General features: G+C 29.9%; 2 protein-coding genes across 2 annotated transcripts; one reads left to right on the top strand and one right to left on the bottom strand.

Annotated features, from left to right (window-relative positions):
* Positions 1 to 1,828: 1,828 nt before the first annotated feature.
* On the bottom strand, positions 1,829 to 4,423 carry LOC113385330 (mediator of RNA polymerase II transcription subunit 26). The gene has a single exon (XM_026623171.1). It carries the CDS (start codon positions 4,180 to 4,182, stop codon positions 2,200 to 2,202), a length of 1,983 nt encoding a protein of 660 aa, XP_026478956.1. The 5' UTR covers positions 4,183 to 4,423; the 3' UTR covers positions 1,829 to 2,199.
* Positions 4,424 to 5,056: 633 nt separating this feature from the next.
* On the top strand, positions 5,057 to 17,970 carry LOC113386029 (anaphase-promoting complex subunit 1). The gene is made up of 30 exons (XM_026623840.1): positions 5,057 to 5,179; positions 5,490 to 5,775; positions 6,160 to 6,474; positions 6,658 to 6,869; positions 7,034 to 7,250; positions 7,447 to 7,615; positions 7,721 to 7,812; positions 8,019 to 8,172; positions 8,403 to 8,607; positions 8,759 to 8,925; positions 9,154 to 9,295; positions 9,375 to 9,527; positions 9,733 to 9,826; positions 10,030 to 10,664; positions 10,929 to 11,106; positions 11,181 to 11,339; positions 11,401 to 11,560; positions 11,721 to 11,873; positions 12,093 to 12,213; positions 12,283 to 12,625; positions 12,847 to 12,944; positions 13,014 to 13,095; positions 13,420 to 13,602; positions 13,862 to 14,080; positions 14,175 to 14,307; positions 14,417 to 14,618; positions 16,394 to 16,629; positions 16,877 to 17,128; positions 17,395 to 17,862; positions 17,958 to 17,970. The coding sequence occupies exons 1-30, from the start codon at positions 5,156 to 5,158 to the stop codon at positions 17,968 to 17,970; spliced, it is 5,865 nt and encodes a 1,954-aa protein (XP_026479625.1). The 5' UTR covers positions 5,057 to 5,155.
* Positions 17,971 to 18,061: the final 91 nt, after the last annotated feature.

The raw sequence follows: 18,061 nt of genomic DNA, 5'->3' as shown, positions 1-18,061 counted from the left end.
TATTCGAAAAGACTCCACAAGGATGGTATTAAGGTTAATAAAATATTTATCAAATTATAATACGATAGTTCAATTCGCCATAACCCGGAAAAATAACACCATCTAAATATTTTGGTATTTAATATATTATAAATAAAAATTATTATATTATCGGGGTAACAGATGAAAATATATATTCTGAATTAAAAAACTATTTCAAAACTACAGCGAATAATATATGAGTAAAAATGTTCTTGTTATCAATAATTCTAAAGGCAAGGGCATTCATGACAACTACACTAATTATCAATAACAAAAATAATATTAGGGCAATCTTGAATTTATTAGATGTCAAAATAATCTTGATTAGGACATTTACTACTAGTTTTTACAATAATCAATGTCCAATTAATGATAAGATAAAGATTTTTTATATTACGTGACGCAAATGACTTTTTTAGTAAGTTATATGGTTATAAAACTCAGCACCAATATGGAATAGATTTCGAGAAGTCGATCTGTTTATTGTGTACTTTTAGTATTTTTAATTGAATTATATTAAAACTGGGTGTAAGTTGCATTTTGCTTTAAGGCAAGTTACATGAAGTTCCAGATATGAACCAAAAGCTACTAAACATTTTTGGTAACAGTGTGTCTGTAAGGCAAAAAAATTTACTGATAATTCTTAGCATCATGCTAATTATAAGTACGAAAACTATAGCCTGGCAGGCTTCAGCATTCCACGTTATCATCCCCTATCTAGGGGTTTGAAAATGCAGAAATATCCCATAATTATGTGCAGGGCTAAAGCCTGCCAGACGATGGTTTTCGTACTTATAATCAGAATATCAGTACAAAATTATTTTTCTTAAATTAACGAATTAAAAGTATAAGAACTCTGCATGTCGCAAAAAGCGGTTGGTTTCTATTTCTAAAAGTACCTTTTTCTAAATGTCTTATATATACTAATGGGTGCACATTATTAAGAGATAATGTAATTTCTATAATACTGAAGCAAAATTACAGACGTTTCAGGAATTGGTATTATAATGAAGAGCAGATTTATAATTTGGAGAAAATAACTCGCATAGATTTTCTTTGTTGAATATTACTATGTTGTAATTATAATAAACTGGACAACATCCTGAAACCTTATCGTCATTTTGGTATATGTGGTTCCTGAAAGCGAAAGTAATATTTTCTCTGCATGTCGTACATTTAAGCATTACCTTTGGCACAAAATTTCATTTCATCACATAAAAACGACAGTATAAAAATAGGTTTACTCAGCTTAATAAATCTAATTGCCATCTAGAATTATAAAGAGAAACAAAACGCACATACGAATGAGTGCTAGCGATTGTTCAAACCAACGTATACCTCGAACGAAAATATTTATTTTGTAAACAATTTTATAAAACGATAAGGCACTGCGCAAATATTATGAGATACAAATCTTTACCTCTACTAATTTTTCTTAGAATCTACATTTTAAAATCATAACAATTTAGTAACAAAACTTTTTTTACAAAATTGCTATTATTACATTGACAGTGATAATCAGCAGTACGGATTAAATTTAATTCATTATTATTAAATAAAACATGTTTTTTTCTCAAGAATTATTTTATTTGCAAGGTATCAACATACACATCGATGAATGACCGTTTTGTATTTTATCATTCATCAATTGGATATGTTTGATAATTATAAACAAAATATTGTATTTTATATATACAAAGTAAATGAGTTTAAATATATTGCATAACAAGTAAACAAAGATAATTTTTTTTATCAATAATAACTTAATATAAATCGACATTGATTGAAATCATTTTTAGTTGCCGCATTTAAACACACTTGGCGCACTGGGCAACCATACAGGGCAAAAATCAATTCACCAGCCCCTGGCACTAATATATAAATTGTCTTTAGTACAATAACAAAGTTCAGACTATTATAGATTTAATTTTATAAACCCATTTTCAATATCAAAACACATGCGCACAGCACTTGCACTATTATTTTCATCAGAAAAATCACACTTTCAAAATATACAAAAATATCTGTACAAAAACTATTATTAAATCTTATTTCCACTTTATGAGGGAAATGGACACACACGTACCATAATGATTCACAAAATAATAGCCATTCTTAAGTAATTTAATTGAAAGAGAGTTATATCATTTTGTAACACATCTAGTATCATAAACTCTTCTAGTCAATGACGACATAAGGCAAAATGGTGATTAGTTCATTTTGGTACGAACGTCTTTGTACCACCTCATGCCACTCTTTGAATTCATTTCTAGAACACGAACTACTATTCTCTGAGTTCCTTTCTGAGAATTGAATGTTAGAATGTACAAGAACACAATCACTATCTGAACCAGGATTTTTGGGCAATGGCATGTGCAAATTGCCTTCAGGAGTTGTTCCATACTTCGGCACGCAGTCAGCCCTATCCAGAGGTAAATTTAATTCATTTTGACTAACAACACCATGATCACGGTTACCATTCACACCTTCAATAAATGAACAATGCAATCTATCTAACATTTCTGAAGTTATATTTTCTGGTTCATCACAATACTTAGCTTTTGCAGGACAATTGGGATCAATAATTGTTTTTGGAAGTGATGGTGGAGGTAAGGGAACAGCAACAAGTTGAACTTGGTTATCAGGAGGCTCTTCTTCATAATCTTCATCAAATATACTTCTTTTAGGCACAGGAGCTATGACATTTACAGAAGGTACAGGAGAAGCAGGCTTTTCAGTACATGTGCAAATTACTTCATCTGGATCTTCAGTCAACTGAAATGATCGGTCTATTGGTGGCAGTTGTGCCAGAATTTGTTGTATAGTTAATGGTCCTTCAGGAATTGGTTTCTCGGGTGTTTTAGATCGGGGTCGTTTCTTCACATTTATTATCGTGGGAGCACTAATACTTGTTGAAGGAACTTCATCAATTATAATATCAGGTTCAACTATGGGTTCTTTTTTTATTACTGTTTGTGGAAGAACATTAGGGACAGACAATGGAGGTTTGGCAGGTGATTCTACTTTGACTAATGGAGGAGTAGATGAAGTTAAAGATAATGAAGGTGTGATAACTTGACTTAGACCCTGACTTTTACGATTTTGCAGATCAGCCAACAGTTCTTTAGTAGTTTTAATTTTAGTTTTGCCAGATATAGAAGCGATTTTCTGCTTTATATCTGAATAGGAATTAACAACTGGCTTCCCGATAAGTTTTGATCCTTTTTTGCGACCGCGCTTTTTGGGTGCAGGTTTGTCTTCAACGATAGGTTGAATGGCTGGTGTTTCATTTACAGGAAGAATTGTAGCAATAGGCGGTTCTTCACTTTGTATATTATTTAATTTACCTTCAAAAGTTAAGTCAGATTTTTTGGGAGGTTGCGTATTTTGTAAAACTCCATGTTGAAAATATACAGCATTGCTCTCTGATGTGTTTGATAAGCTATCAAAATCGGAAGGTAAAGTTTTATGTTTTTTACTAGATCGCTTTTCTTTTTTGTGTTTAGCTGCGGCCGTCGCTAACGATTTGTCAGCATCGGACGTTGTATCTAAAGATATCACGGAATGAAAACTAGAATTTGAATTTTGGTTATCTAACACCTCTGTAAAATCTGAGAATCTGTTTGATTGTGAAACTAGATCTGATCCTAATCTACGCTTGACAGGAGCAGTTTGGACTAACATGGGGCTCTGGGAACGATCAGACACGTATATGGTAGTGATCGGGCGCTCGTTCTTTATAAGGGGACTCTGGGACCTACTATCGGGCCGGTTTGTGATCCGATCACTAGTGCCGTTCCTGAAGGCCACGGCTTCAATGTGTTGGGAATATTGATGCACATTATTATTAGTATTTCGCACAACAGAACTAGTTCTCTGTTGATTTTCCACCGAAGCAGAGCCATTTGATAACGGTAAGGCAATTTTACGCCACTTTTTCACTAAACCTTTGGCACGATTGGCGAGTTCTTCATTACTAGTCTTTTTGCGAAGCACATTCACGAGTTTCCCCAGTCGGGTGGTTTTAAGCAGTTCTTCAGTGACTGACGTTTGTTCCAAGGTAGCGATGATTTCCAAAACTGCGCGCATATCGATAACATTATAATCCTCATCCAATGCCTTCACTAATCGTTGAGATAATTCAGGTACAGAATTAACCATTTAAATTATCAAAATTGTGATATATTTGAATTATAAAACTCATTCAACATGTTACGGACTGGCTGTCATCACTTTACGCGAACCCCGGTCGCCATATTGCAAGTAAGGCGCAGTACTGACAACATGCCGCCCCGAGAGGCAAAGAAGAAAGCCACCTGCCCGACGTGCCCGACCTCTCTTCAACCACACTCCATATTCGTAGAGTTCACTCCGTGGTCGCACATGGCGCGCACTTGTTACCTTGTTAAATATCTAATCAAATCCCACCGAACCAATGCCAAAATCAGAATGATCAGCTGGATCAGCTGTTTTCAATCAACATTAGAACAAGTCGCCGATAATAAATTATTTATTTTACTTATTAAACCACTTTTGTATTATTTAATCATTCTGTTTTAGATTTGATTGAAAATATTATTTTTGAATTAAAAAAACTTAACAATATTTATTATTGATGAAAACTTCGTAACAATCTCTTATTTTTTACATAAAACGTTATTTGAATTATAATAATTTCGATTGCATTCTGATTTACTCTTTCGTCGTATTTTTTACAATTTAAAACTGATTGGTTTGCAGATGACTAAAATCTATAAAAGAAGAAATATGTATACTCTTCCAAAAATTCCCATATAGGCAAAAATTAGAATGCCAAACAATATCTATAAAATATGCACGATATATATCGTAACGATCGTAACTGATTCTAGTTGATTTAAGTCTGCTAGCATAGCAATGCACTTGTGCAGTCGAATCCCATCCCCGGCAAATTCAATTTCTGCAGTTATGGTTGCTAGATGTCTCTACTTGGCTCGTTGGTTGTCAAAATTGTTTGCGGTTAAATTTGATTATAAATAGGTTATGTTTTGATGAAAATGATATACAAATAGCATTATTTCAAACGTTGAGTTATAATATTTATAATATTATTAGTTTTGTTTATTTTGCAAATCTGGATGAAATTAGTGACATCATGATAACCGCCTCCGAACCTTTGGTGAGAAGTAATTATAATTTTTTTCTTCATTTTGAGAGCAGATTTTTTCATTAAATTGAATGAAAGATTCTCAGCTCGAAGTTTATTAAAACGCATTGTTTTTAATTGCCTGTGTTTACCTTCAACCGTTTTTTTATGTTTATTGTTATACTACTATTTATGATATCTGCACTCAACTATATATACTTGTTTATCTATGATACACATATATATATAACATAATGCTAATAATTTCTATATTGAATTACAATGAAAAAACTATTCCCATATATCCTCAATATAATTATATAATATCTTTCTATTTCTCTAGGAATTTATTCCTCGAGGTCGACAGGCGGTACTAACTCATTATGAATCTCAAGGAGATGCTGCTACAAGGAATTTACATTCTGATACCTTTCTAACAAATCAGTTGCAAAATGTAGCAATATCTGATAATGAAATTAAAAATGTAGTACCTGAGGAGAATTGGTCAATCCGTGAGTGTACAAAATCTTTCATGAAGAATGATAACAATGAAGAATTATTAAATCCACCAGATTGCTCTTGGGAAGAGGAACTTTATTTTAAGGGATCTACAGCTGTTTGGTCTAAAGGTGATAGAATTGTCACATGTTATAGATAATTTACAACTGCTGTTATTAAGTACTTTGTTGGTAAATTATTAAATTTAATTAGCATCCCATAGGTGTTTTTGGAAGAAAATTTGATTTGATTATTTTAATAGGCAGTGTCAAGGTCATTATTGTTGTATATTTAGTATAACAAAACTTATTATGTTTATTAAATATAATAAAATGTACTGTATAATTAGTATACAAAAACTTTGAAATCTCAATGAATGTTAAAATCATATGTTAGATTCTGTTCTATATTTTATTGTTTATGTAATTTTGTAAAAAATACATTATTATATTATTTTTCTAAAATATTCCTTATTTAATTCAGTATATAACTTTGATATCAATTTGTCTTTCTAGGATCCTTATCCAGTTTAAATTTAGATAATCAAAATGAATCCAGAAGTGTAATAGCATGTTATACTTGTGAATCTCCAATTCGACATGCCATATTTTGTAACTTTTATTCCTCAATTGATAATAAAATATTAAAAAATAATGTTATGAACATTGAGATAGATACAAATGAAACAGATTTATATTCTCCAATTGGGGAAGCAATACCTGCAATTTGTATTATTGACACATTCAATATTAAAGTGTTTACTGAAAAAGGTGAAGATTTTATAACAAGTTTACAGTTCCAAGTGCAAAAAATATGGACTACCAAATTTGGTAAGAGAAAACCCTTCTTACTTTTTATTGCAATGTTTTGTTTTGTTTGAAGATTAAATATACTGATCTTTATATATAAAACAATGAAGCTATTAAAGAATTCTATATCTATCTGAAGTTCATTCATAATGTTTAAATCATATATTACTTTGAATTTCATGTTTTGTATATTATTTTTTCAAGGAGTTTTATTAGAGAAGGATCAAGTACCTGACTTGGTTAGTATGTCAAAGCTTCACTCCAACATTTCTCATGGAGATGGGTTACATAGAACTTCAGAATCTCCTAAATTACCAACGTTATTTTCTTTATCACATCCTTTAGATGAGATGTGCCCTCTTATAATGAAACATAGTTCTGGCGCCTATAGTTACTTCAATGATAAAACTATGAAGGTTTGCTAAAATATATATATAAATATATATATATATATATATATATATATATATATATATATTTGGCTTTATTAGTTATTTTTGATCAAATTCAAAACATGCTTATATATTATTGAAATATTGAATAATATTTTCTGTATATAATCTAAATTTAATTTTTTTAGGTAGTGTTCTCATGTGCCGATCCCAGCTTAATTTTAGTATATGATGTAAGAAGCAATTTACATAGTGCATATCGTTTAAGAAGAGCTCGAAGACGTGAATTTCAGGATCTGTGCACAACTTTATGCCAGCAAAGTTCAGCCACATCATTAATGACACATTTAGCAAATAATAGTTCAAGCATGGCACAGTTTGGTGATTCCATGAAAATGCCAATTAGTAAGTTATAAAATAATTCTTTATTATACATTATCGATTACAATGAACATTAAAAAAATTAAATTTTTTGTACTTAAACAATATTTTATTCATCTGCATATCAGTTATGTCCCCGTAAAATTAAAATCAATACAATAAAAATAACCATAAAGTAATTTGTTAACAAAAATGGCTGAGTATGTTGCGCTTTTTGCAGGCATATTACATAGCAAACATAGCAGTATTGGAGGGACTACTGTTGCAGGTTCCAGCCCATTTTCCAGTCCAGGGCTATTTGCTTCTCCACTTCCTTGTTCCTCATATAGCACCCCTTTTGGCACACCCAGTCATACTGGATACAATTCTAGTCCATTTTCTAATGTCAGGTAAGATGATTTCTTACATATTTTTTTCTAACACCTTTATTGTATTGTTATTTTGTTATAAAGAATTATTTAATTAACTAAAAATATAAATAATATTTGTTTCAGTCGAAGTGCAATTGGTGTTGGAACTGCATCGTCATTAGCGCGTCTAAGTTTCCAAAGAGCTCAATCACCACTAAATTCCATTAGTCAAGCAGGTAATTGAAATCATATTGTTCTACCTTTTAATCATTATGTTTTCAGTAAAGATTGTAATATGCTCTGTGAAAAATCAGTATATATTTATCTTAATTAAGATTCAGATAAATTAATTTATCTAAGAAATATATATATAGATCTACAATCAAATATTGGATTTCTAAATATTTGAGCACATATAGTTCATTTTTTATTTTAATTACAGGAACAACTACAAATAGTATGTCTAACATATCATCACTTCGAGATATAACAATGGGAAGCAAGGCTCCTCTAGAACACCCTGCGACACAAGCCAAACCTCTATATCCTGATTTATGTTTAGAATATGTTTGGACAGAATCCCAAACTCCCAAAAGGTTATTATGTTGATGATTATAATTTTGAGAAATGTAGATTTAATGCTGTAGATTTGTTTTTGCAATTGGTTAGTTTACAAAATTTGTTTATCATATTGACCAAGTGCTTGCAGGTTTTGCTCTTTATAAAGATTAAAATTTTCAGTTTTAAATAAACTGATAGCTTTTAAATATATTTGCTAGTTTTAAATATATTTGCTAGTTTCTAAAATCATGAGCTTATTTTTTAGACTGCCTGCAGCAAATATACCATTTGAAGAGCAAGCATCCCATTGTTTTCTCCATACAGATTTAGTTGGATTGACATACTTGTGCTATCTTCAACCCATAAAGATGTGTTTAAATATTGTTAGAATCTTGAATGCTAATGATCCGATTAAATTAATATTTAGCACTGCTACTGCAATTACTGCTAAAGATGCAATTGCGTTACCTGTAAGTTTTTTTTAAATATAATTTAAATTATATTGCATATTATTAAACTAGAAAAAGTTAATTCCATTTTAATAAAATTAATAAAAAGACATTGTGATGAGTTTGTCTTTTGCTTTTTAGTTTATTAATTCATGTTATACTTCGTTTTCAGAAAATGAAAATGATACTTGTGTTGGATGTTTCAAACAATCTAATTTTATATTCTGGTAGCAATTCTGTGGGAAAAATTCATGTTTCTGGTGTTTTATCTTCAGATTTTGTACCAGGAATAACACCAACTTTATCCTGTTCTTTTGCATCAGGGTCACCTTTTCCAAGGTAAAGTCTTATAGAGCAAGCAGCAGAAATTAAATTTTTATAAATAATGAATAATTGCACCCTAATTTTTATATTTTACACATCTCTTTATGTAAATATATTACAGTTCGGAATTATTACTATGGACAATGTACATGAAACACTTTAGTCCCAAGAATTTATAATAAAATATATATAATTTTTTATATTTTTATATATAAATTGAATTCGGAATAAAATTATTTTTAGGCGAAGCAGTCTTTTGCCCTCCTCTCAATCTTTACCTGATAAACATTTGGAAGACTTTCATGCAATTTCCCCAGTAGCACCAGTAAAGGCAACAAGATCAGGCTTAAGAAAAATGGCTTCTGGTAATCAATTTATTATACAGGTAATTAAATTTTTAACACTAAATGCATTAGTCTTTTTTATTTATTTAATATATGTTGAATTGTTAAATTTGAAAATAGGGTTTGAGAGATTCCATTGGTCACCATGTATCATTGCGATATCCTTCTGATAAATATTATAGAATAACTATGCCACCTATATCAACTTGTGCTTTTATAAAAAAATGTTTGTCTGTGCTAAGACAAATTCTACCAAGAGATTTAGCAATGTTGGTAAGTTTTGTTTGTATTAATTATGGTTATATTTCGAATATATAATAACAATATTATTAAATCTAAAAACAATGTTTTTCAAATTTGATTTGCATTAACATTATAATATTAAATATTATACTTGATTTTGTTCATATATGTGTTCAACATGTATATTCATATACAATGTTACATTTGATTTTGTTCATTTTATTTTGATTTTCAGTTAATGATCAGGTGGTATGGAGTGAGGAATGCTCCGGGCTCTCAAAATATCAGTGTAAAAGAAGAATGGGAATCATTTCAAAACTTGCTGCTAAGTTAGTGAAGTATATTGCTATAGATTAAATATTTTTTTTGCAAAAAATAAATCACTGCAGTTCAAAATATGAGATGGTATACTTTACTTTTTTTGACTCTTTCATGTTTTTTATGTAATGAATTACTATCTCAATATCAGTTTATAAGCCACGATTAAATTTATGAAATTTTACCGTTCTTCATCCTTTTTTTGTAATTATAGAACTTCTGGGTTATGATACAAATAGCCTTATTCTAACACAAGATTCAAATAAAACTCTTGATACAAAGCCGGAGCCCAAAAAACCGAAAACGTCTTATGAACCTTCAAATGCTGATTGGGAGTATCTAATATCATCAAAACGCCATTGCGAATTATCAAACTCAATAATAAAAGTTATGAAATTTAAACCAAACTCTTTAAAACAAAATGCACAACAGGATTGCACTATGGTTATGCAAGGAATAAAAATAAATACTGAAGCACCACTTTTTACAAACTTACCTATAATATTATTTTCTTTGCATTTGATGTATGAAGAACTCAAACTGCTCAGCGATTATGAGTCCCACCTTAAACCCCTGGCCAGATTGTTAAATCAACTATCATATGATTTAAGATTATCCAAATATACAGAACATTATTGGAAAGATTTTCCAGAATGTTGTAAAATGAAAATGCAATTCAATGATTCTCAGTTGACTGATAGTTGTCTGAAGAAATTAACGTACCCAAGTTATATGATGGAAAGGCCAGCAGAGATTTTTAAGCAAGTATATGATATTTTGAATTTAAATCGACCATTGGCTTTTCCTTTTATATGTGGTGTGAACCAAATATCTAAAATACTTGTGCAGGTCAGTATAATACAACATCTTAATTAAATATAATCAATTACATGTGTATATGGTGAACATATAAATCTGTGATTCAATAATCCATTCATTAAAAATATTCTTTCTTCCAATTGTGATGCATATTTCGAGTGACATTTTTAATTGAATAAAATAAAATCTAAATAAATTTTCAACTGACCACAAATTTTGCTGCTCACTAAAAATAATAAGTAACTCAAAGTTTATTTATTTGTTTATTAATTTTTATTAATACAATATCCACAGTTAGCAAATCTATTAGTAAATAAAACTAATAATTTACAAGATTTGGAAAACTGTATCAATAAAATTCCTACACAAGGAGCAAAATATGAATCAAACGAAATTAATTTTAAAGACATCCCAAGTTTGAGTACTGCAAGTTCTGTTGGAGAAATTGCTGTATTGTTTATGAATGCTGTGGGTGAGTTAAATTATGCTACTTGAAACTAGTTAAATAATGTTGAGTATAGTATATAATTATAATCTACTTATAAGGTCTTACGCTGCGAAAGATATCACATTTGCCGTCTAGTTTAGGATTAATGTGCTATTGGGCGATCGAAAGTTGTCGAGAGTATCCACCTACCAACTGGAATTCGGAAGCTTATGCATTGATATTACGTCAAGATCTTAATACAGACTATGCAAAGAGAGGTATTTGATTTTTAGAATTTAGATAAATTAAGTAAATATTTTAGTTTCTTATAATTTTCAGAATTGAGCATTCACTGTGAAACATCATTATCACCACAAAGAAATTTAGTTCCCGATTCATACAATGTTCAATCTACAAATCCTGAAACAGCTGAAGCAGAAGATGGCATGGAAAATATAGAGACACAATTATTAAGATTACGATTTCCCAAAGATTTGCGGTAAATATTTAGACATTCATTTAAATCTTTATTAATCATAGGTTAAAGATGCATAAATTAATATAAAAGTGAATATTTATACAAAAGATTCAAATTTCAAATTTTAAAGAGAGGTAGTTACATATTAATGCAATAACACTTTATTCCAAATTTATTTCAGTATAAATGAAATTCGAAGAATATTGCACAGTGCAACACCTGTTACAATAGACATAACACAGTCACCAGATGTAACCGACCATGAATTTATTGAAGAGCAGGAAAAACAATTATATTCAATTACTACAAGAACGATGGCTCTTCCCGTTGGAAGGTAACTGTAATGAGTCTGCCTTTTGCTAATAATTTTTGCTAAGACTGTTTATTAACTGTTCATATTATTTGCTTCAAATCAAAAATGGTAATTGTGTTAATACCAAATGCAGATTATTGCAAATGTTCATGTTATAGTATTTTAATATGTTTTGGAAATATAATGCATTTTATTGTATATTAATTAGTTAATTTGAGCATGTTTATATTATTTTTCTAGAGGAATGTTTACTTTGCGATCGACTTCTCCTTGTACAACGGAACCACTTCCGATTCCTAAGTTATGTTTGACTGGTAAAGCCCCTCCGCGCGGCGTTACTATTGACTTATCGCATATAGAGGTTGGTTGTTATTTATTCATATTTTTACAACGAAATGAATTTACTTGGTTTTATTTTTTGTTTTATCAGGTTCCACCTCAAATGAATGTGTGGCCTTTATTTCATAATGGCGCTGCTGCTGGACTTCGATTAAGACACGATGACTCCGAAACAGCAATAGAATCAATAGATTCCACTTGGATTGTTTACAATCGCCCTAAAACTAACTCCACTGCAAATAATAATAACAATAATAATAACAGTAATAGTAATAATCCAGATTCTGCTTCTGAACATGCTGGTTTTCTTATGGCATTAGGACTAAATGGACATCTGAAGACACTGTCATATATGAGTGTTTATGAATATCTGGTTAAATGTAATGAAATGACTAGTGTCGGATTGTTGCTAGGAATATCTGCTACTCATAGAGGTAAAGTGCAGAAATATACTTATTTTGTTATTATTTTCTGAACTGTTTTATGATTGCAGTCAGTTTTTCTGTAAATTAATAGATATTGACTACATAAAGCTTTAATGCATTTAAAATTTTTATTTGCCATTTTGTCCAAGGATTGATTGAGTAACAAAATTGAAAGTAATATGATAAGCGAATTATATATTTTTTTTATTGCATATTAATAATATTATTAGGGACCATGGATATTTCTACAACAAAGCTATTGAGTATACATTTGGAAGCCTTATTACCACCTACATCTATTGAACTAGATATTCCGCAAACCATACAGGTATATCCTTTTTATTATTATTTCTAATATTTATTCAACAATGTGATTTTTGACCTCTGCCTATTTTAGGTTGCTGCTCTACTAGGTGTAGGTTTAGTATACCAACGTACTGCAAACAGACACATGGCTGAAGTTTTGCTCTCTGAAATAGGTAATATTGTTAATAATATATACAAATTATTTACAGTAAAAATATTATTATAGATTCAGTAGTATTGAACATACTTTTTGAAATATTCCTTATTTAGAAAAAATATGATATTGTAATATATTTCATTATGAATTTATGAAAGAGGAAATATTTTCTGGAGGTAGTGTTATGATAAACCATCACTGTTTAGTTATGGAAACTACCAACGGATTTTGAATATAGCCATTAAGCTGAAAATCTTGAAAAACTATTAAAACTACTTCTGCATAAATAGGAAATGAGATTACAATTTTTCATATATTTAGAGATCTTTATTTATTATAGGACGCCCACCTGGTCCTGAAATGGAGAACAGTGTCGAACGTGAATCTTACTCTTTAGCGGCTGGTTTAGCACTTGGTCTGGTTACTCTTGGACATGGAGGTGTGACTTCTGCTTTGACAGACCTAGCAATTCCTGATACTCTTCATTACTACATGGTGGGAGGAAATAAAAGACCACTTACAGGTATAATAATAAATAAAAAAATAATCAAAATTTACATTGTCTAGAATTCAATCGGAATTAGTGTACATGATTAATAGGATGTTTGAAGTCAAAAATAACATATTGTTCATAAAAGTACAAAGTAAACATGTGTCTTCATGAAATATTAAAAATATTTAAGCAATCAAGTAGTAGTAGTAGTAGTAGTAGTAGAAGAAGTACAAAAATAGTAATAGATTTTTTGGGCCTAATTAAAACCAGTTTAATAATTCATTTTCAGGATCCCAGAAAGACAAATATAAGCAGCCATCATTTCAAATTCGAGAGGGCGACAGTGTTAATATTGATGTAACTGCTCCTGGTGCTACATTAGCACTTGGACTAATGTTTTTTGGAACTTCAAATCAAACTATTGCTGATTGGATGAAACCAGCAGAAACTCATTATATGTTAGATTTTGTTAGACCCGATCTTTTATTACTCAGAACCATATCAAGAGGTAAGTATAATCTTTTGACACATAATATTTTTGTGCTTTGCTTTTTATTGCATCTTATATTATATGATTTGATTATATATTAGAATATTTGTAGGTCTTATATTATGGAATGAAATACGCCCAACTGAAAATTGGATAGAAGATCAAGTACCAGTAGTATTTAGAAAATATTGTTTATGCACTCCAAACCCAGATTATCAAGTTGATGTGGATTATGAAGGATTGAAGTAAGCATTTATGCATTTAATAATATTAACTGATTTAAAGCCAAACAATTAGCAAATGAAATTTTCTTAAAGTTCTTAAGGAACGAAAAATAAACGTTTTATTTTCTAGTCAAGCATATTGTAATATTCTGGCTGGAGCTTGTTTCTGTATTGGCTTAAAGTATGCAGGTTCGAATGATCAGAAAGCTTACGAACTATTACTGAAGTATACACAAAGATTTATGCGGCTTGGAGGACGCGCTATAGCTGAATTGGCCGGAAAATCAACCATTGAAACTTGTATGAATTTAATACTGATATCATTAGCCATGGTACGTAAATTTTCAATAAAAAAAATTTGCAATTTATTTGCCATTATTGTTAAAAATTTAAATGCTGTTCATGTATATCAATCTTTCTTAATCATGGCAGCATCCATTTTTTTCTTATGGGTTGTTTTAGTTAGACCTTTCTAGTTTTGCCAGAAATGATTTCAAAACTTTCTAGTTAACTGTGGTGTGCCGAGCCACTCTACCAATATGATTCAGGGTGCCGCCTGAAATATATAACCAGGTTCTGGGGGAGAAGAATTATAACCAAATTTATCTTTCAAACATTTTTATTAACTAGTGGGATGCATGGCATCGTGCCTTAATTCAAATTGCTAGAACTTCCCATACTGAAATTAAAAATCTTGGTACTGAACCCAAAAAAAATTACACAAAATATGTACACAGTATTAAAATCTCTATAAAATATCTGATAATTTGATGTACATAAGTCCAATGGGTGTAAAATTACTACAATGTTTGTAAACAATACTACAATGGGTGTAAAATTACTACAATGTTTGTCAACGAAACAACAATGGGTGTAAAATTACTACAATGTTTGTAAACAACACTACAATGGGTGTAAAATTACTACAATGTTTGTAAACAATACTACAATGGGTGTAAAATTACTACAATGTTTGTAAACAATACTACAATGGGTGTAAAATTACTACAATGTTTGTAAACAATACTACAATGGGTGTAAAATTACTACAATGTTTGTAAACAATACTACAATGGGTGTAAAATTACTACAATGTTTGTAAAAATACTACAATGGGTGTAAAAATACTACAATGTTTGTAAAAATACTACAATGGGTGTAAAATTACTACAATGTTTGTAAAAATACTACAATGGGTGTAAAATTACTACAATGTTTGTAAATAATACTACAATGGGTGTAAAATTACTACAATGTTTGTAAACAATACTACAATGGGTGTAAAATTACTACAATGTTTGTAAACAATACTACAATGGGTGTAAAATTACTACAATGCTTGTAAAAATACTACAATGGGTGTAAAAATACTACACTGTTTGTAAACAATACTACAATGGGTGTAAAAATACTATAATGTTTGTAAAAATAATACAATGGGTGTAAAATTACTACAATGTTTGTAAAAATACTACAATGAGTGCAAAATTACTACAATGTTTGTAAAAATACTACAATGGGTGTAAAATTACTACAATGTTTGTAAAATTACTACATAGTTTGTAAAATACTACAATGGGTGTAAAATTGATTGAAACATATGTTTGTAAACAATACTACAATGGGTGTAAAATTACTACAATGATTGCAAAAATACTATAATGGGTGTAAAATTACTACAATGTTTGTAAACAATACTACAATGGGTGTAAAAATACTACAATAGGTGTAAAATTACTACAATGTTTGTAAACAATACTACAATGGGTGTAAAAATACTACAATGTTTGTAAAAATACTACAATGGGTGTAAAATTTCTACAATGTTTGTAAACAATACTACAATGGGTGTAAAATTACTACAATGTTTGTAAAAATACTACAATGGGTGTGAAATTACTACAATGTTTGTAAACAATACTACAATGGGTGTAAAATTACTACAATTATATTTCAACATTTTTTCTTATTTTTTTGGCACGTGTGCCATAGGTTGCCGATGCCTGTTCTAGACCATATGTAGAAATTTTCTCAATCAATTGAAAAATAAATTCAGCAGACAGTTCTTAAGTACGTAATATTATTAACAACAACCGTTTTTTTGCAGGTAATGGCTGGGTCGGGTGATCTGATGACCCTTCGTATCTGTCGATTGCTAAGGGCCAGGGTTGGGGTAGCTGGCACCGCAACTGCTACATATGGGTCACATCTAGCAACGCACATGGCAGCAGGATTGTTGTTATTAGGAGCCGGGCGGTATACACTGAGCACCAGCCCTGAGAGTGTAGCAGCTCTGGTTTGTGCATTCTTTCCCAAGTTTCCCACTCACAGTAATGATAATAGGTAAGAAACTAACCCTCATTACTTTAATAAAAAAATATTGTGTTCAAAATTTTATTGCTCACCTCTAATAAATTTTATTCACTTTTATAATAGAAGTAAAGACAATTTCATGATACACAAGAACATTAATTATCATGCATTTTTCCGTTAGCGACTTTAAAATAATTTACTGTTGAAGAATGAAGAAACTTTAAACATTGAAAATTAAATCATACTAAAAAATTAATTCAAAATAATTTTCTTTCAGATATCATTTACAAGCATTCAGACATCTTTATGTGTTAGCAGTAGAACCACGAATTCTAATACCTCGTGATATAGATTCTGGATTATTGTGCTATAGTAATGTTACTGTAGTTTACGCCGATTCTAATTCAGAAGAAAAATTGAAAGCTCCTTGCTTTCTACCAGAATTGCATAAGTTGAAAAAGGTTCAAATTGATGATGAAAGATATTGGCCTATTGTTTTTGAAAGAGAGAGAAACTGGGACTTACTCAGGTAAGAACAATAAATGTTGAATTAAATATCTGTTAGATAATATTAGTGACTAATTTTATTATTATGCACAATTTTGGTATCATGAAATTTTGAGGTTTTTTATATAATAGGCATTTCATAATGTCTACCTTTTTTTTGTTACGAATTTTATTACTACTTTAAATAATTATATAGCTCTTCTCATTAAATCATTTTTTTTATTTGAACTTTTATAAATAATATATAACATTCTTTGGTCTCCATTACGAATTTTTAATTCATTTTAGGAAACTTTTATCTAATTGCTATTGTTTGGATATAAAACAACGTGCCGGATGTTTACCTTATGAAGAAGATCCAGAAGGCTTTAAAACACTTGTAGCGCAAACATTAACAACAGACGTTTCTAATATTTGGAGTGTGCTATCTGATAATATATTTTCCTTTTCAAGTGATCCTGCAGTTTTGAACTTTACTCAGCAATTTTTATCATACAATAAAGATAAAATTAGCCGTTCCGAAAGAGATTTGATAGAAAAATTATCAATACAAACATATGAGTGTGTTACTAGAGATATGTTACATATATTACCTCAAAGAATTAGCTTAATAATGTGTCTTCAAGACTTCAAAAATAATCCTACAGTATATGCAATATGGCAAATGAAATTATTGTCTAGTCTTGTGGAGACTTGTTCTGTACGTAATTCTATGGAAAGATTAATTTCTCATGAAACTGCATTATCTATGATACAGTATTTAACTTATATTCTTAATTCATGGGAGAGTGATATTTCAACATTAGTTTTACAATACACAAATTCTGTTATTCCTTCTGATGTTCCTTTAGATTTAATGCATAAACTCATATCTTATTTAACTTTTCATGAAATAAATAATAATATAAGTGTAAATGAATTAAATCATTTAAATCCAATCGAAATTATTAAAAAA

Source organism: Ctenocephalides felis, unplaced genomic scaffold (assembly GCF_003426905.1).
Source record: "Ctenocephalides felis isolate EL2017-DRISC unplaced genomic scaffold, ASM342690v1 CF-g0.4_SCAFFOLD_03571, whole genome shotgun sequence".
In the NCBI taxonomy this organism is placed as follows: Eukaryota; Metazoa; Arthropoda; class Insecta; order Siphonaptera; family Pulicidae; genus Ctenocephalides; species Ctenocephalides felis.
Note: the sequence above shows the minus strand (reverse complement) of the source record. Positions and strands in the feature narration are given on the sequence as shown.